The sequence below is a fragment of the Brachyhypopomus gauderio genome, unplaced genomic scaffold (assembly GCF_052324685.1).
Source record: "Brachyhypopomus gauderio isolate BG-103 unplaced genomic scaffold, BGAUD_0.2 sc171, whole genome shotgun sequence".
Lineage (NCBI taxonomy): Eukaryota > Metazoa > Chordata > Actinopteri > Gymnotiformes > Hypopomidae > Brachyhypopomus > Brachyhypopomus gauderio.
The window spans coordinates 120774-148471 of record NW_027506992.1 but is presented as its reverse complement, the minus strand read 5'-3'; the positions used below and the strand labels follow the sequence as shown (position 1 = coordinate 148471).

General features: G+C 48.9%; 1 protein-coding gene, 19 non-coding genes and 1 pseudogene across 20 annotated transcripts; 1 reads left to right on the top strand and 20 right to left on the bottom strand.

Annotated features, from left to right (window-relative positions):
- Positions 1-253: 253 nt before the first annotated feature.
- Positions 254-360, bottom strand: LOC143501392 (U6 spliceosomal RNA). The gene has a single exon (XR_013126944.1). It is a non-coding gene; the product is annotated as a U6 spliceosomal RNA (small nuclear RNA).
- A 918-nt stretch (positions 361-1278) lies between these two features.
- Positions 1279-1385, bottom strand: LOC143501391 (U6 spliceosomal RNA). The gene has a single exon (XR_013126943.1). It is a non-coding gene; the product is annotated as a U6 spliceosomal RNA (small nuclear RNA).
- Positions 1386-2303: 918 nt separating this feature from the next.
- LOC143501354 (U6 spliceosomal RNA) lies at positions 2304-2410 on the bottom strand. The gene has a single exon (XR_013126911.1). It is a non-coding gene; the product is annotated as a U6 spliceosomal RNA (small nuclear RNA).
- A 912-nt stretch (positions 2411-3322) lies between these two features.
- LOC143501390 (U6 spliceosomal RNA) lies at positions 3323-3429 on the bottom strand. The gene has a single exon (XR_013126942.1). It is a non-coding gene; the product is annotated as a U6 spliceosomal RNA (small nuclear RNA).
- A 912-nt stretch (positions 3430-4341) lies between these two features.
- Positions 4342-4448, bottom strand: LOC143501389 (U6 spliceosomal RNA). Its single transcript, XR_013126941.1, has one exon. It is a non-coding gene; the product is annotated as a U6 spliceosomal RNA (small nuclear RNA).
- A 918-nt stretch (positions 4449-5366) lies between these two features.
- Positions 5367-5473, bottom strand: LOC143501388 (U6 spliceosomal RNA). Its single transcript, XR_013126940.1, has one exon. It is a non-coding gene; the product is annotated as a U6 spliceosomal RNA (small nuclear RNA).
- Positions 5474-6385: 912 nt separating this feature from the next.
- On the bottom strand, positions 6386-6492 carry LOC143501387 (U6 spliceosomal RNA). Its single transcript, XR_013126939.1, has one exon. It is a non-coding gene; the product is annotated as a U6 spliceosomal RNA (small nuclear RNA).
- A 912-nt stretch (positions 6493-7404) lies between these two features.
- Positions 7405-7511, bottom strand: LOC143501386 (U6 spliceosomal RNA). The gene has a single exon (XR_013126938.1). It is a non-coding gene; the product is annotated as a U6 spliceosomal RNA (small nuclear RNA).
- A 918-nt stretch (positions 7512-8429) lies between these two features.
- LOC143501385 (U6 spliceosomal RNA) lies at positions 8430-8536 on the bottom strand. The gene has a single exon (XR_013126937.1). It is a non-coding gene; the product is annotated as a U6 spliceosomal RNA (small nuclear RNA).
- A 3891-nt stretch (positions 8537-12427) lies between these two features.
- On the top strand, positions 12428-16107 carry LOC143501318 (uncharacterized). The gene is made up of 8 exons (XM_076994982.1): positions 12428-12669; positions 12772-13099; positions 13192-13993; positions 14087-14296; positions 14387-14727; positions 14843-15099; positions 15190-15438; positions 15537-16107. Exons 1-8 carry the CDS (start codon positions 12428-12430, stop codon positions 16105-16107), a joined length of 3000 nt encoding a protein of 999 aa, XP_076851097.1.
- Positions 16108-16791: 684 nt separating this feature from the next.
- On the bottom strand, positions 16792-16867 carry LOC143501369 (U6 spliceosomal RNA; annotated as a pseudogene).
- A 912-nt stretch (positions 16868-17779) lies between these two features.
- LOC143501383 (U6 spliceosomal RNA) lies at positions 17780-17886 on the bottom strand. The gene has a single exon (XR_013126935.1). It is a non-coding gene; the product is annotated as a U6 spliceosomal RNA (small nuclear RNA).
- Positions 17887-18798: 912 nt separating this feature from the next.
- LOC143501367 (U6 spliceosomal RNA) lies at positions 18799-18905 on the bottom strand. The gene has a single exon (XR_013126923.1). It is a non-coding gene; the product is annotated as a U6 spliceosomal RNA (small nuclear RNA).
- A 912-nt stretch (positions 18906-19817) lies between these two features.
- Positions 19818-19924, bottom strand: LOC143501365 (U6 spliceosomal RNA). Its single transcript, XR_013126922.1, has one exon. It is a non-coding gene; the product is annotated as a U6 spliceosomal RNA (small nuclear RNA).
- A 912-nt stretch (positions 19925-20836) lies between these two features.
- LOC143501361 (U6 spliceosomal RNA) lies at positions 20837-20943 on the bottom strand. The gene has a single exon (XR_013126918.1). It is a non-coding gene; the product is annotated as a U6 spliceosomal RNA (small nuclear RNA).
- A 918-nt stretch (positions 20944-21861) lies between these two features.
- On the bottom strand, positions 21862-21968 carry LOC143501381 (U6 spliceosomal RNA). The gene has a single exon (XR_013126934.1). It is a non-coding gene; the product is annotated as a U6 spliceosomal RNA (small nuclear RNA).
- Positions 21969-22880: 912 nt separating this feature from the next.
- On the bottom strand, positions 22881-22987 carry LOC143501353 (U6 spliceosomal RNA). The gene has a single exon (XR_013126910.1). It is a non-coding gene; the product is annotated as a U6 spliceosomal RNA (small nuclear RNA).
- Positions 22988-23899: 912 nt separating this feature from the next.
- On the bottom strand, positions 23900-24006 carry LOC143501380 (U6 spliceosomal RNA). The gene has a single exon (XR_013126933.1). It is a non-coding gene; the product is annotated as a U6 spliceosomal RNA (small nuclear RNA).
- A 912-nt stretch (positions 24007-24918) lies between these two features.
- LOC143501352 (U6 spliceosomal RNA) lies at positions 24919-25025 on the bottom strand. The gene has a single exon (XR_013126909.1). It is a non-coding gene; the product is annotated as a U6 spliceosomal RNA (small nuclear RNA).
- Positions 25026-25937: 912 nt separating this feature from the next.
- On the bottom strand, positions 25938-26044 carry LOC143501379 (U6 spliceosomal RNA). Its single transcript, XR_013126932.1, has one exon. It is a non-coding gene; the product is annotated as a U6 spliceosomal RNA (small nuclear RNA).
- Positions 26045-26956: 912 nt separating this feature from the next.
- Positions 26957-27063, bottom strand: LOC143501364 (U6 spliceosomal RNA). The gene has a single exon (XR_013126921.1). It is a non-coding gene; the product is annotated as a U6 spliceosomal RNA (small nuclear RNA).
- Positions 27064-27698: the final 635 nt, after the last annotated feature.

Genomic DNA, 27698 nt, shown 5'->3' with positions numbered 1-27698 from the left:
AAACATAGGCTCTTTGCATAGTGCTATTGGATAGTATATTCCTGCTGACAATCACACTGCTTTACCTATATCCCTAGTGCCTTATCTTGATTCACTCAGTCGCAAGTGGTATTTCTACCCTATGCTGTTTCTGCCAATCGACCTTGACCACGAGACAAGCCAGCAGATTTGAGAATAAAAACAGTACCGGCTCGAATCTCGGTCGGCAGAAGGTCAACGCCGCAGGATTGCCGTGCCATTTCTCCAGGTTCTTCAAAATGTGGAGCGCTTCACGGATTTGCGTGTCATCCTTTCGCAGGGGCCATGCTAATCTTCTCTGTATCGATCCAATTTTAGTATATGTGCTGCCGTAGCAAGCACAGTAGACAATATGCAGGGGCGTGCTTATAACTCCTTGTGCCAGGAAAAGGGCTCTGCAAAAGGGCAGGTCTGAGAAATTCCTCTGGTATCACTATGATCCCTCAGAGATCAAGAAGGACACGCCCCTTAGGCATGGACCTAAATAACTCCACCCCCAAGCCCAAGCCCAAGACCAAGCCCAAGCCTTTTTGATGTTTATACCTCAAAATGTAACCCTACAAGCTAAAACAGCCAAGAGAGTCAGTTACAAAGTTAAAACACACACGCACATTGTCAGATACGTAAAGTGCCCAGTAAGTATGACTTGACCAAGCAGATAGTTAGGAAGCCTGCCCCATACCGACACAGAAAAGGAAGTAGGGCAAAATGGAGGGCGGGGCAAAACCTGACAGGGTGGGGTGGGATGGGTAATATGGTGGGTGGGGCTCCAGGTCAAGGGGTGGGAATTCTATTAAAGGTATGGGACGGGACTGAAGAAAACTCCAGTCTACAACACAAAACTCTGCAATGGACAAAAGTCCTTACATGTTCCACCCTCTACAACCCCTGCTGCATGTTGTTTTGCCAGCTCTGGCAAGCATGGTTCAGTTGTTCATGGACTGATCCCTAGCTCCAGAGAGAGGTGTCCTGATATATTCCTGATTTCAATATTTAAACCACAGCTGAAACATAGGCTCTTTGCATAGTGCTATTGGATAGTATATTCCTGCTGACAATCACACTGCTTTACCTATATCCCTAGTGCCTTATCTTGATTCACTCAGTCGCAAGTGGTATTTCTACCCTATGCTGTTTCTGCCAATCGACCTTGACCACGAGACAAGCCAGCAGATTTGAGAATAAAAACAGTACCGGCTCGAATCTCGGTCGGCAGAAGGTCAACGCCGCAGGATTGCCGTGCCATTTCTCCAGGTTCTTCAAAATGTGGAGCGCTTCACGGATTTGCGTGTCATCCTTTCGCAGGGGCCATGCTAATCTTCTCTGTATCGATCCAATTTTAGTATATGTGCTGCCGTAGCAAGCACAGTAGACGATATGCAGGGGCGTGCTTATAACTCCTTGTGCCAGGAAAAGGGCTCTGCAAAAGGGCAGGTCTGAGAAATTCCTCTGGTATCACTATGATCCCTCAGAGATCAAGAAGGACACGCCCCTTAGGCATGGACCTAAATAACTCCACCCCCAAGCCCAAGCCCAAGCCCAAGCCCAAGCCTTTTTGATGTTTATACCTCAAAATGTAACCCTACAAGCTAAAACAGCCAAGAGAGTCAGTTACAAAGTTAAAACACACACGCACATTGTCAGATACGTAAAGTGCCCAGTAAGTATGACTTGACCAAGCAGATAGTTAGGAAGCCTGCCCCATACCGACACAGAAAAGGAAGTAGGGCAAAATGGAGGGCGGGGCAAAACCTGACAGGGTGGGGTGGGATGGGTAATATGGTGGGTGGGGCTCCAGGTCAAGGGGTGGGAATTCTATTAAAGGTATGGGACGGGACTGAAGAAAACTCCAGTCTACAACACAAAACTCTGCAATGGACAAAAGTCCTTACATGTTCCACCCTCTACAACCCCTGCTGCATGTTGTTTTGCCAGCTCTGGCAAGCATGGTTCAGTTGTTCATGGACTGATCCCTAGCTCCAGAGAGAGGTGTCCTGATATATTCCTGATTTCAATATTTAAACCACAGCTGAAACATAGGCTCTTTGCATAGTGCTATTGGATAGTATATTCCTGCTGACAATCACACTGCTTTACCTATATCCCTAGTGCCTTATCTTGATTCACTCAGTCGCAAGTGGTATTTCTACCCTATGCTGTTTCTGCCAATCGACCTTGACCACGAGACAAGCCAGCAGATTTGAGAATAAAAACAGTACCGGCTCGAATCTCGGTCGGCAGAAGGTCAACGCCGCAGGATTGCCGTGCCATTTCTCCAGGTTCTTCAAAATGTGGAGCGCTTCACGGATTTGCGTGTCATCCTTTCGCAGGGGCCATGCTAATCTTCTCTGTATCGATCCAATTTTAGTATATGTGCTGCCATAGCAAGCACAGTAGACGATATGCAGGGGCGTGCTTATAACTCCTTGTGCCAGGAAAAGGGCTCTGCAAAAGGGCAGGTCTGAGAAATTCCTCTGGTATCACTATGATCCCTCAGAGATCAAGAAGGACACGCCCCTTAGGCATGGACCTAAATAACTCCACCCCCAAGCCCAAGCCCAAGCCCAAGCCTTTTTGATGTTTATACCTCAAAATGTAACCCTACAAGCTAAAACAGCCAAGAGAGTCAGTTACAAAGTTAAAGCACACACGCACATTGTCAGATACGTAAAGTGCCCAGTAAGTATGACTTGACCAAGCAGATAGTTAGGAAGCCTGCCCCATACCGACACAGAAAAGGAAGTAGGGCAAAATGGAGGGCGGGGCAAAACCTGACAGGGTGGGGTGGGATGGGTAATATGGTGGGTGGGGCTCCAGGTCAAGGGGTGGGAATTCTATTAAAGGTATGGGACGGGACTGAAGAAAACTCCAGTCTACAACACAAAACTCTGCAATGGACAAAAGTCCTTACATGTTCCACCCTCTACAACCCCTGCTGCATGTTGTTTTGCCAGCTCTGGCAAGCATGGTTCAGTTGTTCATGGACTGATCCCTAGCTCCAGAGAGAGGTGTCCTGATATATTCCTGATTTCAATATTTAAACCACAGCTGAAACATAGGCTCTTTGCATAGTGCTATTGGATAGTATATTCCTGCTGACAATCACACTGCTTTACCTATATCCCTAGTGCCTTATCTTGATTCACTCAGTCGCAAGTGGTATTTCTACCCTATGCTGTTTCTGCCAATCGACCTTGACCACGAGACAAGCCAGCAGATTTGAGAATAAAAACAGTACCGGCTCGAATCTCGGTCGGCAGAAGGTCAACGCCGCAGGATTGCCGTGCCATTTCTCCAGGTTCTTCAAAATGTGGAGCGCTTCACGGATTTGCGTGTCATCCTTTCGCAGGGGCCATGCTAATCTTCTCTGTATCGATCCAATTTTAGTATATGTGCTGCCGTAGCAAGCACAGTAGACGATATGCAGGGGCGTGCTTATAACTCCTTGTGCCAGGAAAAGGGCTCTGCAAAAGGGCAGGTCTGAGAAATTCCTCTGGTATCACTATGATCCCTCAGAGATCAAGAAGGACACGCCCCTTAGGCATGGACCTAAATAACTCCACCCCCAAGCCCAAGCCCAAGCCCAAGCCTTTTTGATGTTTATACCTCAAAATGTAACCCTACAAGCTAAAACAGCCAAGAGAGTCAGTTACAAAGTTAAAGCACACACGCACATTGTCAGATACGTAAAGTGCCCAGTAAGTATGACTTGACCAAGCAGATAGTTAGGAAGCCTGCCCCATACCGACACAGAAAAGGAAGTAGGGCAAAATGGAGGGCGGGGCAAAACCTGACAGGGTGGGGTGGGATGGGTAATATGGTGGGTGGGGCTCCAGGTCAAGGGGTGGGAATTCTATTAAAGGTATGGGACGGGACTGAAGAAAACTCCAGTCTACAACACAAAACTCTGCAATGGACAAAAGTCCTTACATGTTCCACCCTCTACAACCCCTGCTGCATGTTGTTTTGCCAGCTCTGGCAAGCATGGTTCAGTTGTTCATGGACTGATCCCTAGCTCCAGAGAGAGGTGTCCTGATATATTCCTGATTTCAATATTTAAACCACAGCTGAAACATAGGCTCTTTGCATAGTGCTATTGGATAGTATATTCCTGCTGACAATCACACTGCTTTACCTATATCCCTAGTGCCTTATCTTGATTCACTCAGTCGCAAGTGGTATTTCTACCCTATGCTGTTTCTGCCAATCGACCTTGACCACGAGACAAGCCAGCAGATTTGAGAATAAAAACAGTACCGGCTCGAATCTCGGTCGGCAGAAGGTCAACGCCGCAGGATTGCCGTGCCATTTCTCCAGGTTCTTCAAAATGTGGAGCGCTTCACGGATTTGCGTGTCATCCTTTCGCAGGGGCCATGCTAATCTTCTCTGTATCGATCCAATTTTAGTATATGTGCTGCCGTAGCAAGCACAGTAGACGATATGCAGGGGCGTGCTTATAACTCCTTGTGCCAGGAAAAGGGCTCTGCAAAAGGGCAGGTCTGAGAAATTCCTCTGGTATCACTATGATCCCTCAGAGATCAAGAAGGACACGCCCCTTAGGCATGGACCTAAATAACTCCACCCCCAAGCCCAAGCCCAAGACCAAGCCCAAGCCTTTTTGATGTTTATACCTCAAAATGTAACCCTACAAGCTAAAACAGCCAAGAGAGTCAGTTACAAAGTTAAAACACACACGCACATTGTCAGATACGTAAAGTGCCCAGTAAGTATGACTTGACCAAGCAGATAGTTAGGAAGCCTGCCCCATACCGACACAGAAAAGGAAGTAGGGCAAAATGGAGGGCGGGGCAAAACCTGACAGGGTGGGGTGGGATGGGTAATATGGTGGGTGGGGCTCCAGGTCAAGGGGTGGGAATTCTATTAAAGGTATGGGACGGGACTGAAGAAAACTCCAGTCTACAACACAAAACTCTGCAATGGACAAAAGTCCTTACATGTTCCACCCTCTACAACCCCTGCTGCATGTTGTTTTGCCAGCTCTGGCAAGCATGGTTCAGTTGTTCATGGACTGATCCCTAGCTCCAGAGAGAGGTGTCCTGATATATTCCTGATTTCAATATTTAAACCACAGCTGAAACATAGGCTCTTTGCATAGTGCTATTGGATAGTATATTCCTGCTGACAATCACACTGCTTTACCTATATCCCTAGTGCCTTATCTTGATTCACTCAGTCGCAAGTGGTATTTCTACCCTATGCTGTTTCTGCCAATCGACCTTGACCACGAGACAAGCCAGCAGATTTGAGAATAAAAACAGTACCGGCTCGAATCTCGGTCGGCAGAAGGTCAACGCCGCAGGATTGCCGTGCCATTTCTCCAGGTTCTTCAAAATGTGGAGCGCTTCACGGATTTGCGTGTCATCCTTTCGCAGGGGCCATGCTAATCTTCTCTGTATCGATCCAATTTTAGTATATGTGCTGCCGTAGCAAGCACAGTAGACGATATGCAGGGGCGTGCTTATAACTCCTTGTGCCAGGAAAAGGGCTCTGCAAAAGGGCAGGTCTGAGAAATTCCTCTGGTATCACTATGATCCCTCAGAGATCAAGAAGGACACGCCCCTTAGGCATGGACCTAAATAACTCCACCCCCAAGCCCAAGCCCAAGCCCAAGCCTTTTTGATGTTTATACCTCAAAATGTAACCCTACAAGCTAAAACAGCCAAGAGAGTCAGTTACAAAGTTAAAGCACACACGCACATTGTCAGATACGTAAAGTGCCCAGTAAGTATGACTTGACCAAGCAGATAGTTAGGAAGCCTGCCCCATACCGACACAGAAAAGGAAGTAGGGCAAAATGGAGGGCGGGGCAAAACCTGACATGGTGGGGTGGGATGGGTAATATGGTGGGTGGGGCTCCAGGTCAAGGGGTGGGAATTCTATTAAAGGTATGGGACGGGACTGAAGAAAACTCCAGTCTACAACACAAAACTCTGCAATGGACAAAAGTCCTTACATGTTCCACCCTCTACAACCCCTGCTGCATGTTGTTTTGCCAGCTCTGGCAAGCATGGTTCAGTTGTTCATGGACCGATCCCTAGCTCCAGAGAGAGGTGTCCTGATATATTCCTGATTTCAATATTTAAACCACAGCTGAAACATAGGCTCTTTGCATAGTGCTATTGGATAGTATATTCCTGCTGACAATCACACTGCTTTACCTATATCCCTAGTGCCTTATCTTGATTCACTCAGTCGCAAGTGGTATTTCTACCCTATGCTGTTTCTGCCAATCGACCTTGACCACGAGACAAGCCAGCAGATTTGAGAATAAAAACAGTACCGGCTCGAATCTCGGTCGGCAGAAGTTCAACGCCGCAGGATTGCCGTGCCATTTCTCCAGGTTCTTCAAAATGTGGAGCGCTTCACGGATTTGCGTGTCATCCTTTCGCAGGGGCCATGCTAATCTTCTCTGTATCGATCCAATTTTAGTATATGTGCTGCCGTAGCAAGCACAGTAGACGATATGCAGGGGCGTGCTTATAACTCCTTGTGCCAGGAAAAGGGCTCTGCAAAAGGGCAGGTCTGAGAAATTCCTCTGGTATCACTATGATCCCTCAGAGATCAAGAAGGACACGCCCCTTAGGCATGGACCTAAATAACTCCACCCCCAAGCCCAAGCCCAAGCCCAAGCCTTTTTGATGTTTATACCTCAAAATGTAACCCTACAAGCTAAAACAGCCAAGAGAGTCAGTTACAAAGTTAAAACACACACGCACATTGTCAGATACGTAAAGTGCCCAGTAAGTATGACTTGACCAAGCAGATAGTTAGGAAGCCTGCCCCATACCGACACAGAAAAGGAAGTAGGGCAAAATGGAGGGCGGGGCAAAACCTGACAGGGTGGGGTGGGATGGGTAATATGGTGGGTGGGGCTCCAGGTCAAGGGGTGGGAATTCTATTAAAGGTATGGGACGGGACTGAAGAAAACTCCAGTCTACAACACAAAACTCTGCAATGGACAAAAGTCCTTACATGTTCCACCCTCTACAACCCCTGCTGCATGTTGTTTTGCCAGCTCTGGCAAGCATGGTTCAGTTGTTCATGGACTGATCCCTAGCTCCAGAGAGAGGTGTCCTGATATATTCCTGATTTCAATATTTAAACCACAGCTGAAACATAGGCTCTTTGCATAGTGCTATTGGATAGTATATTCCTGCTGACAATCACACTGCTTTACCTATATCCCTAGTGCCTTATCTTGATTCACTCAGTCGCAAGTGGTATTTCTACCCTATGCTGTTTCTGCCAATCGACCTTGACCACGAGACAAGCCAGCAGATTTGAGAATAAAAACAGTACCGGCTCGAATCTCGGTCGGCAGAAGGTCAACGCCGCAGGATTGCCGTGCCATTTCTCCAGGTTCTTCAAAATGTGGAGCGCTTCACGGATTTGCGTGTCATCCTTTCGCAGGGGCCATGCTAATCTTCTCTGTATCGATCCAATTTTAGTATATGTGCTGCCGTAGCAAGCACAGTAGACGATATGCAGGGGCGTGCTTATAACTCCTTGTGCCAGGAAAAGGGCTCTGCAAAAGGGCAGGTCTGAGAAACTCCCCTGGTATCACTATGATCCCTCAGAGATCAAGAAGGACACGCCCCTTAGGCATGGACCTAAATAACTCCACCCCCAAGCCCAAGCCCAAGACCAAGCCCAAGCCTTTTTGATGTTTATACCTCAAAATGTAACCCTACAAGCTAAAACAGCCAAGAGAGTCAGTTACAAAGTTAAAACACACACGCACATTGTCAGATACGTAAAGTGCCCAGTAAGTATGACTTGACCAAGCAGATAGTTAGGAAGCCTGCCCCATACCGACACAGAAAAGGAAGTAGGGCAAAATGGAGGGCGGGGCAAAACCTGACAGGGTGGGGTGGGATGGGTAATATGGTGGGTGGGGCTCCAGGTCAAGGGGTGGGAATTCTATTAAAGGTATGGGACGGGACTGAAGAAAACTCCAGTCTACAACACAAAACTCTGCAATGGACAAAAGTCCTTACATGTTCCACCCTCTACAACCCCTGCTGCATGTTGTTTTGCCAGCTCTGGCAAGCATGGTTCAGTTGTTCATGGACTGATCCCTAGCTCCAGAGAGATGTGTCCTGATATATTCCTGATTTCAATATTTAAACCACAGCTGAAACATAGGCTCTTTGCATAGTGCTATTGGATAGTATATTCCTGCTGACAATCACACTGCTTTACCTATATCCCTAGTGCCTTATCTTGATTCACTCAGTCGCAAGTGGTATTTCTACCCTATGCTGTTTCTGCCAATCGACCTTGACCACGAGACAAGCCAGCAGATTTGAGAATAAAAACAGTACCGGCTCGAATCTCGGTCGGCAGAAGGTCAACGCCGCAGGATTGCCGTGCCATTTCTCCAGGTTCTTCAAAATGTGGAGCGCTTCACGGATTTGCGTGTCATCCTTTCGCAGGGGCCATGCTAATCTTCTCTGTATCGATCCAATTTTAGTATATGTGCTGCCGTAGCAAGCACAGTAGACGATATGCAGGGGCGTGCTTATAACTCCTTGTGCCAGGAAAAGGGCTCTGCAAAAGGGCAGGTCTGAGAAATTCCTCTGGTATCACTATGATCCCTCAGAGATCAAGAAGGACACGCCCCTTAGGCATGGACCTAAATAACTCCACCCCCAAGCCCAAGCCCAAGCCCAAGCCTTTTTGATGTTTATACCTCAAAATGTAACCCTACAAGCTAAAACAGCCAAGAGAGTCAGTTACAAAGTTAAAGCACACACGCACATTGTCAGATACGTAAAGTGCCCAGTAAGTATGACTTGACCAAGCAGATAGTTAGGAAGCCTGCCCCATACCGACACAGAAAAGGAAGTAGGGCAAAATGGAGGGCGGGGCAAAACCTGACAGGGTGGGGTGGGATGGGTAATATGGTGGGTGGGGCTCCAGGTCAAGGGGTGGGAATTCTATTAAAGGTATGGGACGGGACTGAAGAAAACTCCAGTCTACAACACAAAACTCTGCAATGGACAAAAGTCCTTACATGTTCCACCCTCTACAACCCCTGCTGCATGTTGTTTTGCCAGCTCTGGCAAGCATGGTTCAGTTGTTCATGGACTGATCCCTAGCTCCAGAGAGAGGTGTCCTGATATATTCCTGATTTCAATATTTAAACCACAGCTGAAACATAGGCTCTTTGCATAGTGCTATTGGATAGTATATTCCTGCTGACAATCACACTGCTTTACCTATATCCCTAGTGCCTTATCTTGATTCACTCAGTCGCAAGTGGTATTTCTACCCTATGCTGTTTCTGCCAATCGACCTTGACCACGAGACAAGCCAGCAGATTTGAGAATAAAAACAGTACCGGCTCGAATCTCGGTCGGCAGAAGGTCAACGCCGCAGGATTGCCGTGCCATTTCTCCAGGTTCTTCAAAATGTGGAGCGCTTCACGGATTTGCGTGTCATCCTTGCGCCTCTGGCAGACCGATCTTCTGTTCCAATTTGTTCCAATTTGTTCCAATGTGCTTGCGTCCTCTCATTGGCCTGTTCCAATATATAACAGAAAACGTGCAGAGCGCCATTGGCCTGTTCCAATGTGCTTCTCGAATTCTCATTGGCTCTCCGTTGCTACCTCGTTGCTGATCACGTTCGCACCCCCTTTCTCGCTGTCAGTTAGCGCTAAAGGTTTTCTTCGATAGATCAACATCCTTTCGATTTTTGCATTTTTACTTCTTACTTTCTGGTAAGTCTTATGTGCAGTTTATTTCTTTCTTCCCTCTGTCTCGATAGCCTGTAGTGGAGATTTAAAGTGCGAAGATCGACCGGGTCATTTAGCTAAAACCGCCGCTCGGTTGCGTCTCGATCCGTCGTTTCTGTTCAAAATGCGGCTGTCGGACCAGCTGGATAGTGAGCTGACACGTTTAAAATTCATTAAAATGAGTGATTAAATGCATCCAGTTACGCGATCTCTGTAACTTCTGTGCAAAATACGAAGGCTGACTATTTATCTGCCGTTAAACATCGATGGTTGAATGTACAACTGCTACACAGTCTCGGTCTTTTCTGTGCAAAATAAATTCATTAAAATGAGTGATTAAATGCATCCAGCTACGTGATCTCTGTAATTTGTGTGCAAAATACAAAGTGTACGATCGGGTGGCTATTTATGCACCGTTAAACATCGATGGTTGAATGCACAACTGCTACACAGTCTCGGTCTTAAACAGGTGTCTGTTGCAACTGTAGTAACGCGATGCACAGCGTACGACGTCGTTATAAGCGTTCAGTAACTGAAAACACGGTTTATAATCATGTGTTTCTTTGTCTTTCGTTAGACAGCTTTTTTTTTTTTACTAGAGATCACACTTGTGTGCGCATGTCTGTGTGTGTGTGTGTGTGTGTGTGTGCGTGTGCGTGCATGCATGTATATATGTATGTATGTATGTATGTATGCATGCATGCATGCATGTATGGATGCATGCATGCATGCATGCATGTATGTATGGATGCATGCATGTATTTATGTATGTATGTGCGCGTGTGTGTAGTCGTGTGCATGCTCATTTTGCTCTCTCCTGTTGTACAGAATGGACTACACACCGTCATTCAGGCGTGAGGCCTGTGGTGACCTCACCCTCCAACCTTCACCCGATGCCGCGGCGCTGGTCAGCGCCTACAAGCAGCGGCCGACCTCTTCCCGTCCTTGGAGCGCTGACAGGGTGAGGGATGAGGCCAAGGATCGGGTGAAAGCAGGAGGAGGCGACCCCGGGAACGCCCGGCTGGTGCTGAGTGAAAGCACCATCCAGTTTGGCCAGTACCGGGGTCAGACATTCAGATGGCTGCTGACCCATGACGTGGGCTACGCCGTGATGGTGTCGGCAGCCCATCAACGGGAGCGCGAGGGTGGAGACGCTTTGGTGTCCCCCTCCATGGCCAACAAAGACGCCCTGGTGCGGTACGTCAACCTGTTTCCTGACGTGACTAGAGCAGTCAGGGAGCGCCGTGCCAGGGACGAGCCCTCTTCCTCTGGGCAGGAGGGCCAATGTCTTGTTGGGTTTGGAGTGCACCAGAGCGTCTCGTACAGGGACCTGTACCAGGCCCAGGACAGAGAGAAGAGGAGGTAGGTGCTACCTTCATGTACGACATGCAGTGGATGTTGAAGGTGGAACGTGCTGCACTCTCACGATTGGTTTTTTGTTTAATACAGCTACGTCCAGTGGATCCGGCAGCAGAAGGTCAGACCTGGGACCAAGATGGAGGCGCTGCAGAAGTATGTACAGCGCAGAGACGCGGAGAAGAGCAGCCGGCCAGCACTCGCTGCGTCCTCGTCCTGCTCTGTGCCTGCTCCAGCTGCAGTGCCCCGTCTCCCAGGTTGTACAGTTCGCATGTGTAGAGACGTGTGTGTGTGTGTGTGTGTGTGTGTGTGTGTGTGTGTGTGTGTGCCTCCAAGCACAACTCCTGTCTGATAACGTGTCTCTTGTGTCCATACAGGCTTGTCCAAGCGCCGGACTTCCACAGCCAGCCGCAGCTCACAGGATCCAACAGACGCCGAGCTGCTGGCTGCATCAGTGGAACTGGACGTTGAAGGTGAGTTGTCCTGCAGGTTGGACTGAGTGAAGTACACTAGTATTGGATTGAATGTCTTGTTGTTTGGCCTTAACTTAACTTGTTTTGTTGTAATGCAGCTGTATTGGAAAGGAAATGGAAGTGGTAAGGTAGGTAATGAAGGGTGGTGGTGCTAGAATAGTCTCACGCTGCACGCTCATTAATTCATGCTGCACTTCATCAATCTTCATAATCTTTAGCTCATTAATTACTTTTGAGGGTAACATGGGGTCGAGAGGGGGAGGCAAGTCGTCTTTGTTTCATCTGCTTATTTCATTAACATAGTATCTGCACGTAATGACACGTTTCTTGAGACTGCTGTCACTTACATACACCGATGCTGTTATGATGTTTCTCCCATTCATAAGCTCATTAACGTGTGTCCTTCCAGCTCCCTCTTCCTCTGTCGTGGTCCCTGCCCCACCTCAGCGCTCCCTACCGACGGCTGAACCGGAACAGCAGCCTTCGCAAACGCAGCCAGTGCCCACTGCTGAGGTGAGCATCCCAGCCCCAGCTCTGGGGTTTTTGTTGTAGATTCAGTGAAAATGCGAAGCCCGTATTCATTACATCTGTCTGTCTGTCTAAGGTGCTTCTGCCCGAGGGCTGGAAGCAGACGCTGCCCAAAGAGCAGCATCAGTGGGTCAGCCGGGCTCTCTTCACCAGAGACCAGTCTGGGAGGCTGGCGCTGACCAAGAACCTGCGCCTGTGGTGGTCGCCTCCCGGACCCCGGCTGGTTTACACGCAACCTCCGTCATCCCCAGACACCTTCTTCCACAGCAGGCTGTTCCTGTGGATGCCCTACCGCATGTGGGCATTCAAGCTGCTGTGCGTGCATCCCGAGTGCCGTCGGCTGGGCCATAAGCTGACGGCCTGCGGGATGTACAAGACCGTCCGGAGGGTCTTGAACTTCAGCGGCTGGTACTTCATGGCCACAGAGTACCTGGAGTGCCGCCGCTGTAAGAAGAAGGTGGCGGGATGGTCGCAGGACATCCTGGATCAGCTGGACCCCGTCCATCGGGAGATGTTCCCAGCGATCCTGACTTACAGGTGAGCGTGCGTGCACTCGATGAGTGAGCGTGCGTGCGCATTTGTAAGCTTGTGAGAAGTTGTGTTTGATTGCTATGTAACCTGTGGTTTTCTGTGCTGTAGGCTGTCCTGCGACAAGGAGGTTGTGAGCTTGATGCGAGGCCGCACTCTCGGGAACAGTGTGACCTCGCTGTACAAGCATCTGTGTGTCAGGCACAGACAGCAATGGCTGACCCAGTCCTCCGAGTACCTCTCCGTGCTCAAAAAGTTTCTGGTCCCGGGCACTGACCCCAGCACCATCACCCACCAGCTGCCCCCGATGGTGCCAGTGCCCACTCCAAAATGGCTGCTGACAGTATATGCCCAGGATGTACTGTCACGGCTTGAGGAGACGAAGGCCAGGGTCACCTCCATCTATGGAGCCATTTTAAAGATGGACTCCACTAAGAAGGTAAGATTGTATAGGAGCACACACACACACACACACACACAGTAATCTCTATGGTGGGCTTTTTTGTCATGCGCTGTGTCTTGTCTGTTCAGGTGACCAAGAAACTTGCTGGTGCTGCTTCCGGCACGGCGGCATGGGCAACAAACGTCGGCAACGAGTTTGGGCAGGTCCTCATCAGCGTCCTCACGGCGGGAGAGGGCCAGGGCCTGCTGCCCATGTGCGTGAAGCTGATGGAGCGGTACCAGCGAGCCGGAGAGGATCCTCCCCAGCTCCTCTACGTAGACCGGGACTGCTGTTCCACCGCGGGCAAGGGCAAGGCAGCTGCCATGTTCCACGCGTGGGACCAGCTGGTTGTCAGGCTGGACGTGTGGCACTTCATGCGCCGTTTCGCGGCGGGTGTCACCACGGACAGCCACCAGCTGTACGGCCTCTTCATGGGCCGCCTCTCCTTCTGCGTCTTCGAGTGGGATGCGGAGGATGTGGCCCGACTAGAAGAGGCCAAGCAGTCGGAGCTCGGGGAGGCACCGCGGTCCAGAGGCCACCTGACTGATGCTACGTCTTCCAGCAGACCTACAGCTAAGGAGCTGGCTCGGCACTGCCGCCGCCGCACACGCGGGGCCCAGGCGTCCGAGGAGCTCATCCAGGAGCTGCTGGAGGACTTCATGGACAGAACAGACTCCATGGGCATCAGGCTTCTGGACCGGGAGAAGATGGAGGACATCTGGCAGACCCAGAGGCGCCACCTCCACTGCATTCAGGACCCTCCTGGCATTCAGCTCTACAGGAGGGTCGGGCAGGTGACCAGGGGAGGGGTCATCCTGCCCGTATATCGCTGTGCGCGCGGGTCCACGTCCCTGGAGTCGTTCCACCTCCACCTGAACCGCTTCGTGCCTGGTGAGTGCCTCACACTCTCTCCTTCTCATACGTACATGCAGACGTACGCGTCAGGACTGTTTGCTAAGTGCCTCTTGTCCTTGACTGTTACAGGTACGAGTGCAAGTGCCCTGCACTTCCAGGCGTACCTGCTGGAAGGGTTGGTGAGGTGGAACGAGGACCGCGCAGCAGCAGCAGTGGAGGGGAGCGATCCTGCTCGGGTCTGCTACAGTGGCCAGCTGCAGCACTACGCCAACCAGCTCAGCCAGCAACTCCTTGGGCACCAGCTGGCTGAGGACTACACAAGGCCTGGAGAGTATACAGGTAATGTTGTGTGTGTGTGTCTCTCTCTCTCTCTCTCTCTCTCGCACCCACACACACACTTAAACTTTCTTGTCTGTATTCCTCACGTAGGTGAACTCATTGGGGTGGAGTACCTGTACTCTCAGACCGGCGTAGTGCTGCATGAGGACCTCGGCAGGGATCCAGACGCTCCGGATGGGCTTTGCGACGAGGACCTTCCAGAGCCAGAGGACGAAGGCTTCGAGGATGTGGGGTTCGACGAATACGCGGACCCCACATGCTCTGAGCACAGCCTCGAGCCACTGCTGCCTCTCCATCGTGCAGCAGTGAGGCCTCGTTCTCCGGCTGCATCGTCGCAGGCCCAGTCTGACCCTGCCGAGGACTCCACGTCCGAGCCAACCGAGGAGAGCGTCCCTGGCCAGGTTGCTACCCAGACCCATGCCTGTACTGATGTAAGTGTAGTTTATTCATTGTGTTAAATCGTAGCAGGATTCAGCTGTTATGTCCTGACCCTTTCGCCACAGTGTCTGATATCTGTATAATGATTTCTCTTTCTTTAATTTCCAGGAGAGTCTGGGACCCGACGGTGTTCCAGGCTATCATCACGTGGTCAACCTGGCCGACAGTCTGGTGGAGCTGCGTCACCAGGCTTTTGTGACACAGCAGAGGGTAGACGGCATCGTGGCTCTCTGGGACAAACTGCCAGAGAGCGACAAAGGCGGTGTTGTCTACCCGCCGCGTCACAGAGACCGACTGGTGAAGGGACGCTTCAAAAGCAGCCATTCCAAGACCTCTGTTGTTGCTGGGACAGAGAGTCTGAAGCGGTAGGAGAACCTTCAGTAATCCAGTAGCTTCAGGATTTTCTAGGTTGGCTTGTAGCCGTGTCACTGATTTCTGTCTGTGTCTGTCTGTAGCTGCTTCCTCGGACAAGGCAGTGGGCCTGCTCAGTGGCCCAGCGTCAGCCGCCTTGTCGAGGCCATTTGCCTGGCGCTTTGTCGCCTTCACCCTGGCGGGCAGACCATCGCCGGCGTCAGGGTGAACAGGTGGGCTGCCATCATGAGGGACTACGGCGTCATCAGGGACGTAGTCCTGGGCAGCCCTGGCCTCATGGCTCGGACACGCATACAGCTCTTTGAGCTCAATCAGAGGACACTGACCCAGTGGTGAGTTTATCCAGTCTTCTTTGTCTGAAATTGATCTCGTTGACACTGTGAGCTATACAGGCTGATTACTGATAGGCTGTGTTGCATTTCTGTTACAGGTACAACGCCAGGAAGAAGAAGCAGGAACAGGACGTTCTGCACCTGAGCGTTGGCCAGTCCAGCACTCCCACGGTGGCCTCGGAACCCCTCCCTCCCGTGCTGAGCAAGCTCCCGGAGCGTCCCACGTACGCCCACCCTGCGTATGACTTTAACATCCAGGCGGACGCTTCCGGACAGGCTTCCCAGCGCGTCCGAGGCCACCATCCTCTCGCCTCCGGTGACACCACAGCTGCTCCAGCTTCTGCCACCCCCGACACTCCAACTGCCCCCGCCACACAGCCTGGGCCCAAAGTGCCCCGGACCACAGCGTGGCGGTGGAAGAAGAAGGCAGAGGCTGCTGCTGCTGCTGCTGCCTCCAGCACTGCACCCCCTGCTGCTGATGGACAGCCCGTCCCCACGAAGCGGCTCAAACATGAACATTATTTATGTAAACAATGTGGCCAGCCAAAGACTAAAGAGTTTGGCCACAGCCGCTTTCGTGGGGTGCACTTCTGCGCGACAGCAGCGGGGAAGACAGTGGAGCAGTGGGTGGAGGAGATGAAGAGAGGAGGTGCTGGACAGGGTCAGTGATCCAAACACCTACCTGATGTTGTAAATAGTTTATGTAAATATGTTTCTGTATGTATGCATGTATGTATGTATGTATGTATGTATATATGTATTATATTATAAGCATTTATTATAATTATATTATACTGATTGGCACTGATTTATTTAAAAGTTTATTTATTCAGATTTTTATTGTTGATTAAAGAAAACACTGTTCACACAATTTGCTGTTTCCACAATTTATAAACAGTTTTATTTGGATTTTATAAAAATTGTGGCATAATTAAATATTCAATAGAATTACAACAATATCAAGATGATTAAAAACAGAAATATATAATAAATATATATTTATATAATATGATTTAAAAATATAATTCAATCATTCAAAAAATATAATTCAATCATTCATTACAACATTTGTTGTGCATAGCACATGGCTACTTGACATGCAATTTGTAAAGCACATGGCTACTTAACATGCAAGACATGTCCCACCCTCTGTCACCATTGTCCCGCCTCCTTGCCAAAGAGGTCACATGGTACAAGATTTGGGTAGATTCTGGGTTTAGGGTGAAGCGGGCACCCAGGAACCCTGGGGATGTCTCGAATGAGATCGGGCACCCCAAATTTGGTTTCTAGAGCACCCCTGGCACCTGGAAGGGCCCCCAAGGGCCCAAACTGGCCACAGAGAAGATTGGCTCCCATCCTTTTCGCAGGGGCCATGCTAATCTTCTCTGTATCGATCCAATTTTAGTATATGTGCTGCCGTAGCAAGCACAGTAGACGATATGCAGGGGTGTGCTTATAACTCCTTGTGCCAGGAAAAGGGCTCTGCAAAAGGGCAGGTCTGAGAAATTCCTCTGGTATCACTATGATCCCTCAGAGATCAAGAAGGACACGCCCCTTAGGCATGGACCTAAATAACTCCACCCCCAAGCCCAAGCCCAAGCCCAAGCCTTTTTGATGTTTATACCTCAAAATGTAACCCTACAAGCTAAAACAGCCAAGAGAGTCAGTTACAAAGTTAAAGCACACACGCACATTGTCAGATACGTAAAGTGCCCAGTAAGTATGACTTGACCAAGCAGATAGTTAGGAAGCCTGCCCCATACCGACACAGAAAAGGAAGTAGGGCAAAATGGAGGGCGGGGCAAAACCTGACATGGTAGGGTGGGATGGGTAATATGGTGGGTGGGGCTCCAGGTCAAGGGGTGGGAATTCTATTAAAGGTATGGGACGGGACTGAAGAAAACTCCAGTCTACAACACAAAACTCTGCAATGGACAAAAGTCCTTACATGTTCCACCCTCTACAACCCCTGCTGCATGTTGTTTTGCCAGCTCTGGCAAGCATGGTTCAGTTGTTCATGGACTGATCCCTAGCTCCAGAGAGAGGTGTCCTGATATATTCCTGATTTCAATATTTAAACCACAGCTGAAACATAGGCTCTTTGCATAGTGCTATTGGATAGTATATTCCTGCTGACAATCACACTGCTTTACCTATATCCCTAGTGCCTTATCTTGATTCACTCAGTCGCAAGTGGTATTTCTACCCTATGCTGTTTCTGCCAATCGACCTTGACCACGAGACAAGCCAGCAGATTTGAGAATAAAAACAGTACCGGCTCGAATCTCGGTCGGCAGAAGGTCAACGCCGCAGGATTGCCGTGCCATTTCTCCAGGTTCTTCAAAATGTGGAGCGCTTCACGGATTTGCGTGTCATCCTTTCGCAGGGGCCATGCTAATCTTCTCTGTATCGATCCAATTTTAGTATATGTGCTGCCGTAGCAAGCACAGTAGACGATATGCAGGGGCGTGCTTATAACTCCTTGTGCCAGGAAAAGGGCTCTGCAAAAGGGCAGGTCTGAGAAATTCCTCTGGTATCACTATGATCCCTCAGAGATCAAGAAGGACACGCCCCTTAGGCATGGACCTAAATAACTCCACCCCCAAGCCCAAGCCCAAGCCCAAGCCTTTTTGATGTTTATACCTCAAAATGTAACCCTACAAGCTAAAACAGCCAAGAGAGTCAGTTACAAAGTTAAAGCACACACGCACATTGTCAGATACGTAAAGTGCCCAGTAAGTATGACTTGACCAAGCAGATAGTTAGGAAGCCTGCCCCATACCGACACAGAAAAGGAAGTAGGGCAAAATGGAGGGCGGGGCAAAACCTGACATGGTGGGGTGGGATGGGTAATATGGTGGGTGGGGCTCCAGGTCAAGGGGTGGGAATTCTATTAAAGGTATGGGACGGGACTGAAGAAAACTCCAGTCTACAACACAAAACTCTGCAATGGACAAAAGTCCTTACATGTTCCACCCTCTACAACCCCTGCTGCATGTTGTTTTGCCAGCTCTGGCAAGCATGGTTCAGTTGTTCATGGACTGATCCCTAGCTCCAGAGAGAGGTGTCCTGATATATTCCTGATTTCAATATTTAAACCACAGCTGAAACATAGGCTCTTTGCATAGTGCTATTGGATAGTATATTCCTGCTGACAATCACACTGCTTTACCTATATCCCTAGTGCCTTATCTTGATTCACTCAGTCGCAAGTGGTATTTCTACCCTATGCTGTTTCTGCCAATCGACCTTGACCACGAGACAAGCCAGCAGATTTGAGAATAAAAACAGTACCGGCTCGAATCTCGGTCGGCAGAAGGTCAACGCCGCAGGATTGCCGTGCCATTTCTCCAGGTTCTTCAAAATGTGGAGCGCTTCACGGATTTGCGTGTCATCCTTTCGCAGGGGCCATGCTAATCTTCTCTGTATCAATCCAATTTTAGTATATGTGCTGCCGTAGCAAGCACAGTAGACAATATGCAGGGGCGTGCTTATAACTCCTTGTGCCAGGAAAAGGGCTCTGCAAAAGGGCAGGTCTGAGAAATTCCTCTGGTATCACTATGATCCCTCAGAGATCAAGAAGAACACGCCCCTTAGGCATGGACCTAAATAACTCCACCCCCAAGCCCAAGCCCAAGCCAAAGCCTTTTTGATGTTTATACCTCAAAATGTAACCCTACAAGCTAAAACAGCCAAGAGAGTCAGTTACAAAGTTAAAGCACACACGCACATTGTCAGATACGTAAAGTGCCCAGTAAGTATGACTTGACCAAGCAGATAGTTAGGAAGCCTGCCCCATACCGACACAGAAAAGGAAGTAGGGCAAAATGGAGGGCGGGGCAAAACCTGACATGGTGGGGTGGGATGGGTAATATGGTGGGTGGGGCTCCAGGTCAAGGGGTGGGAATTCTATTAAAGGTATGGGACGGGACTGAAGAAAACTCCAGTCTACAACACAAAACTCTGCAATGGACAAAAGTCCTTACATGTTCCACCCTCTACAACCCCTGCTGCATGTTGTTTTGCCAGCTCTGGCAAGCATGGTTCAGTTGTTCATGGACTGATCCCTAGCTCCAGAGAGAGGTGTCCTGATATATTCCTGATTTCAATATTTAAACCACAGCTGAAACATAGGCTCTTTGCATAGTGCTATTGGATAGTATATTCCTGCTGACAATCACACTGCTTTACCTATATCCCTAGTGCCTTATCTTGATTCACTCAGTCGCAAGTGGTATTTCTACCCTATGCTGTTTCTGCCAATCGACCTTGACCACGAGACAAGCCAGCAGATTTGAGAATAAAAACAGTACCGGCTCGAATCTCGGTCGGCAGAAGGTCAACGCCGCAGGATTGCCGTGCCATTTCTCCAGGTTCTTCAAAATGTGGAGCGCTTCACGGATTTGCGTGTCATCCTTTCGCAGGGGCCATGCTAATCTTCTCTGTATCAATCCAATTTTAGTATATGTGCTGCCGTAGCAAGCACAGTAGACGATATGCAGGGGCGTGCTTATAACTCCTTGTGCCAGGAAAAGGGCTCTGCAAAAGGGCAGGTCTGAGAAATTCCTCTGGTATCACTATGATCCCTCAGAGATCAAGAAGAACACGCCCCTTAGGCATGGACCTAAATAACTCCACCCCCAAGCCCAAGCCCAAGCCAAAGCCTTTTTGATGTTTATACCTCAAAATGTAACCCTACAAGCTAAAACAGCCAAGAGAGTCAGTTACAAAGTTAAAGCACACACGCACATTGTCAGATACGTAAAGTGCCCAGTAAGTATGACTTGACCAAGCAGATAGTTAGGAAGCCTGCCCCATACCGACACAGAAAAGGAAGTAGGGCAAAATGGAGGGCGGGGCAAAACCTGACAGGGTGGGGTGGGATGGGTAATATGGTGGGTGGGGCTCCAGGTCAAGGGGTGGGAATTCTATTAAAGGTATGGGACGGGACTGAAGAAAACTCCAGTCTACAACACAAAACTCTGCAATGGACAAAAGTCCTTACATGTTCCACCCTCTACAACCCCTGCTGCATGTTGTTTTGCCAGCTCTGGCAAGCATGGTTCAGTTGTTCATGGACTGATCCCTAGCTCCAGAGAGAGGTGTCCTGATATATTCCTGATTTCAATATTTAAACCACAGCTGAAACATAGGCTCTTTGCATAGTGCTATTGGATAGTATATTCCTGCTGACAATCACACTGCTTTACCTATATCCCTAGTGCCTTATCTTGATTCACTCAGTCGCAAGTGGTATTTCTACCCTATGCTGTTTCTGCCAATCGACCTTGACCACGAGACAAGCCAGCAGATTTGAGAATAAAAACAGTACCGGCTCGAATCTCGGTCGGCAGAAGTTCAACGCTGCAGGATTGCCGTGCCATTTCTCCAGGTTCTTCAAAATGTGGAGCACTTCACGGATTTGCGTGTCATCCTTTCGCAGGGGCCATGCTAATCTTCTCTGTATCGATCCAATTTTAGTATATGTGCTGCCGTAGCAAACACAGTAGACGATATGCAGGGGCGTGCTTATAACTCCTTGTGCCAGGAAAAGGGCTCTGCAAAAGGGCAGGTCTGAGAAATTCCTCTGGTATCACTATGATCCCTCAGAGATCAAGAAGGACACGCCCCTTAGGCATGGACCTAAATAACTCCACCCCCAAGCCCAAGCCCAAGACCAAGCCCAAGCCTTTTTGATGTTTATACCTCAAAATGTAACCCTACAAGCTAAAACAGCCAAGAGAGTCAGTTACAAAGTTAAAACACACACGCACATTGTCAGATACGTAAAGTGCCCAGTAAGTATGACTTGACCAAGCAGATAGTTAGGAAGCCTGCCCCATACCGACACAGAAAAGGAAGTAGGGCAAAATGGAGGGCGGGGCAAAACCTGACAGGGTGGGGTGGGATGGGTAATATGGTGGGTGGGGCTCCAGGTCAAGGGGTGGGAATTCTATTAAAGGTATGGGACGGGACTGAAGAAAACTCCAGTCTACAACACAAAACTCTGCAATGGACAAAAGTCCTTACATGTTCCACCCTCTACAACCCCTGCTGCATGTTGTTTTGCCAGCTCTGGCAAGCATGGTTCAGTTGTTCATGGACTGATCCCTAGCTCCAGAGAGAGGTGTCCTGATATATTCCTGATTTCAATATTTAAACCACAGCTGAAACATAGGCTCTTTGCATAGTGCTATTGGATAGTATATTCCTGCTGACAATCACACTGCTTTACCTATATCCCTAGTGCCTTATCTTGATTCACTCAGTCGCAAGTGGTATTTCTACCCTATGCTGTTTCTGCCAATCGACCTTGACCACGAGACAAGCCAGCAGATTTGAGAATAAAAACAGTACCGGCTCGAATCTCGGTCGGCAGAAGGTCAACGCCGCAGGATTGCCGTGCCATTTCTCCAGGTTCTTCAAAATGTGGAGCGCTTCACGGATTTGCGTGTCATCCTTTCGCAGGGGCCATGCTAATCTTCTCTGTATCGATCCAATTTTAGTATATGTGCTGCCGTAGCAAGCACAGTAGACGATATGCAGGGGCGTGCTTATAACTCCTTGTGCCAGGAAAAGGGCTCTGCAAAAGGGCAGGTCTGAGAAATTCCTCTGGTATCACTATGATCCCTCAGAGATCAAGAAGGACACGCCCCTTAGGCATGGACCTAAATAACTCCACCCCCAAGCCCAAGCCCAAGCCCAAGCCTTTTTGATGTTTATACCTCAAAATGTAACCCTACAAGCTAAAACAGCCAAGAGAGTCAGTTACAAAGTTAAAGCACACACGCACATTGTCAGATACGTAAAGTGCCCAGTAAGTATGACTTGACCAAGCAGATAGTTAGGAAGCCTGCCCCATACCGACACAGAAAAGGAAGTAGGGCAAAATGGAGGGCGGGGCAAAACCTGACATGGTGGGGTGGGATGGGTAATATGGTGGGTGGGGCTCCAGGTCAAGGGGTGGGAATTCTATTAAAGGTATGGGACGGGACTGAAGAAAACTCCAGTCTACAACACAAAACTCTGCAATGGACAAAAGTCCTTACATGTTCCACCCTCTACAACCCCTGCTGCATGTTGTTTTGCCAGCTCTGGCAAGCATGGTTCAGTTGTTCATGGACTGATCCCTAGCTCCAGAGAGAGGTGTCCTGATATATTCCTGATTTCAATATTTAAACCACAGCTGAAACATAGGCTCTTTGCATAGTGCTATTGGATAGTATATTCCTGCTGACAATCACACTGCTTTACCTATATCCCTAGTGCCTTATCTTGATTCACTCAGTCGCAAGTGGTATTTCTACCCTATGCTGTTTCTGCCAATCGACCTTGACCACGAGACAAGCCAGCAGATTTGAGAATAAAAACAGTACCGGCTCGAATCTCGGTCGGCAGAAGGTCAACGCCGCAGGATTGCCGTGCCATTTCTCCAGGTTCTTCAAAATGTGGAGCGCTTCACGGATTTGCGTGTCATCCTTTCGCAGGGGCCATGCTAATCTTCTCTGTATCGATCCAATTTTAGTATATGTGCTGCCATAGCAAGCACAGTAGACGATATGCAGGGGCGTGCTTATAACTCCTTGTGCCAGGAAAAGGGCTCTGCAAAAGGGCAGGTCTGAGAAATTCCTCTGGTATCACTATGATCCCTCAGAGATCAAGAAGGACACGCCCCTTAGGCATGGACCTAAATAACTCCACCCCCAAGCCCAAGCCCAAGCCCAAGCCTTTTTGATGTTTATACCTCAAAATGTAACCCTACAAGCTAAAACAGCCAAGAGAGTCAGTTACAAAGTTAAAGCACACACGCACATTGTCAGATACGTAAAGTGCCCAGTAAGTATGACTTGACCAAGCAGATAGTTAGGAAGCCTGCCCCATACCGACACAGAAAAGGAAGTAGGGCAAAATGGAGGGCGGGGCAAAACCTGACAGGGTGGGGTGGGATGGGTAATATGGTGGGTGGGGCTCCAGGTCAAGGGGTGGGAATTCTATTAAAGGTATGGGACGGGACTGAAGAAAACTCCAGTCTACAACACAAAACTCTGCAATGGACAAAAGTCCTTACATGTTCCACCCTCTACAACCCCTGCTGCATGTTGTTTTGCCAGCTCTGGCAAGCATGGTTCAGTTGTTCATGGACTGATCCCTAGCTCCAGAGAGAGGTGTCCTGATATATTCCTGATTTCAATATTTAAACCACAGCTGAAACATAGGCTCTTTGCATAGTGCTATTGGATAGTATATTCCTGCTGACAATCACACTGCTTTACCTATATCCCTAGTGCCTTATCTTGATTCACTCAGTCGCAAGTGGTATTTCTACCCTATGCTGTTTCTGCCAATCGACCTTGACCACGAGACAAGCCAGCAGATTTGAGAATAAAAACAGTACCGGCTCGAATCTCGGTCGGCAGAAGGTCAACGCCGCAGGATTGCCGTGCCATTTCTCCAGGTTCTTCAAAATGTGGAGCGCTTCACGGATTTGCGTGTCATCCTTTCGCAGGGGCCATGCTAATCTTCTCTGTATCGATCCAATTTTAGTATATGTGCTGCCGTAGCAAGCACAGTAGACGATATGCAGGGGCGTGCTTATAACTCCTTGTGCCAGGAAAAGGGCTCTGCAAAAGGGCAGGTCTGAGAAATTCCTCTGGTATCACTATGATCCCTCAGAGATCAAGAAGGACACGCCCCTTAGGCATGGACCTAAATAACTCCACCCCCAAGCCCAAGCCCAAGCCCAAGCCTTTTTGATGTTTATACCTCAAAATGTAACCCTACAAGCTAAAACAGCCAAGAGAGTCAGTTACAAAGTTAAAGCACACACGCACATTGTCAGATACGTAAAGTGCCCAGTAAGTATGACTTGACCAAGCAGATAGTTAGGAAGCCTGCCCCATACCGACACAGAAAAGGAAGTAGGGCAAAATGGAGGGCGGGGCAAAACCTGACATGGTGGGGTGGGATGGGTAATATGGTGGGTGGGGCTCCAGGTCAAGGGGTGGGAATTCTATTAAAGGTATGGGACGGGACTGAAGAAAACTCCAGTCTACAACACAAAACTCTGCAATGGACAAAAGTCCTTACATGTTCCACCCTCTACAACCCCTGCTGCATGTTGTTTTGCCAGCTCTGGCAAGCATGGTTCAGTTGTTCATGGACTGATCCCTAGCTCCAGAGAGAGGTGTCCTGATATATTCCTGATTTCAATATTTAAACCACAGCTGAAACATAGGCTCTTTGCATAGTGCTATTGGATAGTATATTCCTGCTGACAATCACACTGCTTTACCTATATCCCTAGTGCCTTATCTTGATTCACTCAGTCGCAAGTGGTATTTCTACCCTATGCTGTTTCTGCCAATCGACCTTGACCACGAGACAAGCCAGCAGATTTGAGAATAAAAACAGTACCGGCTCGAATCTCGGTCGGCAGAAGGTCAACGCCGCAGGATTGCCGTGCCATTTCTCCAGGTTCTTCAAAATGTGGAGCGCTTCACGGATTTGCGTGTCATCCTTTCGCAGGGGCCATGCTAATCTTCTCTGTATCGATCCAATTTTAGTATATGTGCTGCCATAGCAAGCACAGTAGACGATATGCAGGGGCGTGCTTATAACTCCTTGTGCCAGGAAAAGGGCTCTGCAAAAGGGCAGGTCTGAGAAATTCCTCTGGTATCACTATGATCCCTCAGAGATCAAGAAGGACACGCCCCTTAGGCATGGACCTAAATAACTCCACCCCCAAGCCCAAGCCCAAGCCCAAGCCTTTTTGATGTTTATACCTCAAAATGTAACCCTACAAGCTAAAACAGCCAAGAGAGTCAGTTACAAAGTTAAAGCACACACGCACATTGTCAGATACGTAAAGTGCCCAGTAAGTATGACTTGACCAAGCAGATAGTTAGGAAGCCTGCCCCATACCGACACAGAAAAGGAAGTAGGGCAAAATGGAGGGCGGGGCAAAACCTGACAGGGTGGGGTGGGATGGGTAATATGGTGGGTGGGGCTCCAGGTCAAGGGGTGGGAATTCTATTAAAGGTATGGGACGGGACTGAAGAAAACTCCAGTCTACAACACAAAACTCTGCAATGGACAAAAGTCCTTACATGTTCCACCCTCTACAACCCCTGCTGCATGTTGTTTTGCCAGCTCTGGCAAGCATGGTTCAGTTGTTCATGGACTGATCCCTAGCTCCAGAGAGAGGTGTCCTGATATATTCCTGATTTCAATATTTAAACCACAGCTGAAACATAGGCTCTTTGCATAGTGCTATTGGATAGTATATTCCTGCTGACAATCACACTGCTTTACCTATATCCCTAGTGCCTTATCTTGATTCACTCAGTCGCAAGTGGTATTTCTACCCTATGCTGTTTCTGCCAATCGACCTTGACCACGAGACAAGCCAGCAGATTTGAGAATAAAAACAGTACCGGCTCGAATCTCGGTCGGCAGAAGGTCAACGCCGCAGGATTGCCGTGCCATTTCTCCAGGTTCTTCAAAATGTGGAGCGCTTCACGGATTTGCGTGTCATCCTTTCGCAGGGGCCATGCTAATCTTCTCTGTATCGATCCAATTTTAGTATATGTGCTGCCGTAGCAAGCACAGTAGACGATATGCAGGGGCGTGCTTATAACTCCTTGTGCCAGGAAAAGGGCTCTGCAAAAGGGCAGGTCTGAGAAATTCCTCTGGTATCACTATGATCCCTCAGAGATCAAGAAGGACACGCCCCTTAGGCATGGACCTAAATAACTCCACCCCCAATCCCAAGCCCAAGCCCAAGCCTTTTTGATGTTTATACCTCAAAATGTAACCCTACAAGCTAAAACAGCCAAGAGAGTCAGTTACAAAGTTAAAGCACACACGCACATTGTCAGATACGTAAAGTGCCCAGTAAGTATGACTTGACCAAGCAGATAGTTAGGAAGCCTGCCCCATACCGACACAGAAAAGGAAGTAGGGCAAAATGGAGGGCGGGGCAAAACCTGACATGGTGGGGTGGGATGGGTAATATGGTGGGTGGGGCTCCAGGTCAAGGGGTGGGAATTCTATTAAAGGTATGGGACGGGACTGAAGAAAACTCCAGTCTACAACACAAAACTCTGCAATGGACAAAAGTCCTTACATGTTCCACCCTCTACAACCCCTGCTGCATGTTGTTTTGCCAGCTCTGGCAAGCATGGTTCAGTTGTTCATGGACTGATCCCTAGCTCCAGAGAGAGGTGTCCTGATATATTCCTGATTTCAATATTTAAACCACAGCTGAAACATAGGCTCTTTGCATAGTGCTATTGGATAGTATATTCCTGCTGACAATCACACTGCTTTACCTATATCCCTAGTGCCTTATCTTGATTCACTCAGTCGCAAGTGGTATTTCTACCCTATGCTGTTTCTGCCAATCGACCTTGACCACGAGACAAGCCAGCAGATTTGAGAATAAAAACAGTACCGGCTCGAATCTCGGTCGGCAGAAGGTCAACGCCGCAGGATTGCCGTGCCATTTCTCCAGGTTCTTCAAAATGTGGAGCGCTTCACGGATTTGCGTGTCATCCTTTCGCAGGGGCCATGCTAATCTTCTCTGTATCAATCCAATTTTAGTATATGTGCTGCCGTAGCAAGCACAGTAGACGATATGCAGGGGCGTGCTTATAACTCCTTGTGCCAGGAAAAGGGCTCTGCAAAAGGGCAGGTCTGAGAAATTCCTCTGGTATCACTATGATCCCTCAGAGATCAAGAAGAACACGCCCCTTAGGCATGGACCTAAATAACTCCACCCCCAAGCCCAAGCCCAAGCCAAAGCCTTTTTGATGTTTATACCTCAAAATGTAACCCTACAAGCTAAAACAGCCAAGAGAGTCAGTTACAAAGTTAAAGCACACACGCACATTGTCAGATACGTAAAGTGCCCAGTAAGTATGACTTGACCAAGCAGATAGTTAGGAAGCCTGCCCCATACCGACACAGAAAAGGAAGTAGGGCAAAATGGAGGGCGGGGCAAAACCTGACATGGTGGGGTGGGATGGGTAATATGGTGGGTGGGGCTCCAGGTCAAGGGGTGGGAATTCTATTAAAGGTATGGGACGGGACTGAAGAAAACTCCAGTCTACAACACAAAACTCTGCAATGGACAAAAGTCCTTACATGTTCCACCCTCTACAACCCCTGCTGCATGTTGTTTTGCCAGCTCTGGCAAGCATGGTTCAGTTGTTCATGGACTGATCCCTAGCTCCAGAGAGAGGTGTCCTGATATATTCCTG

What these genes read in the sequence shown, in the direction of transcription:
- LOC143501318 (XM_076994982.1), top strand. Translation starts at nt 12,428, where the DNA reads ATGTGGGCATTCAAGCTGCTGTGCGTGCATCCCGAGTGCCGTCGGCTG. An exon ending in CCTGAACCGCTTCGTGCCTG is followed by an intron (nt 13,994 to 14,086) that starts GTGAGTGCCTCA and finishes TGACTGTTACAG; the next exon opens with GTACGAGTGCAAGTGCCCTG. An exon ending in CAGAGGACACTGACCCAGTG is followed by an intron (nt 15,439 to 15,536) that starts GTGAGTTTATCC and finishes TTTCTGTTACAG; the next exon opens with GTACAACGCCAGGAAGAAGA.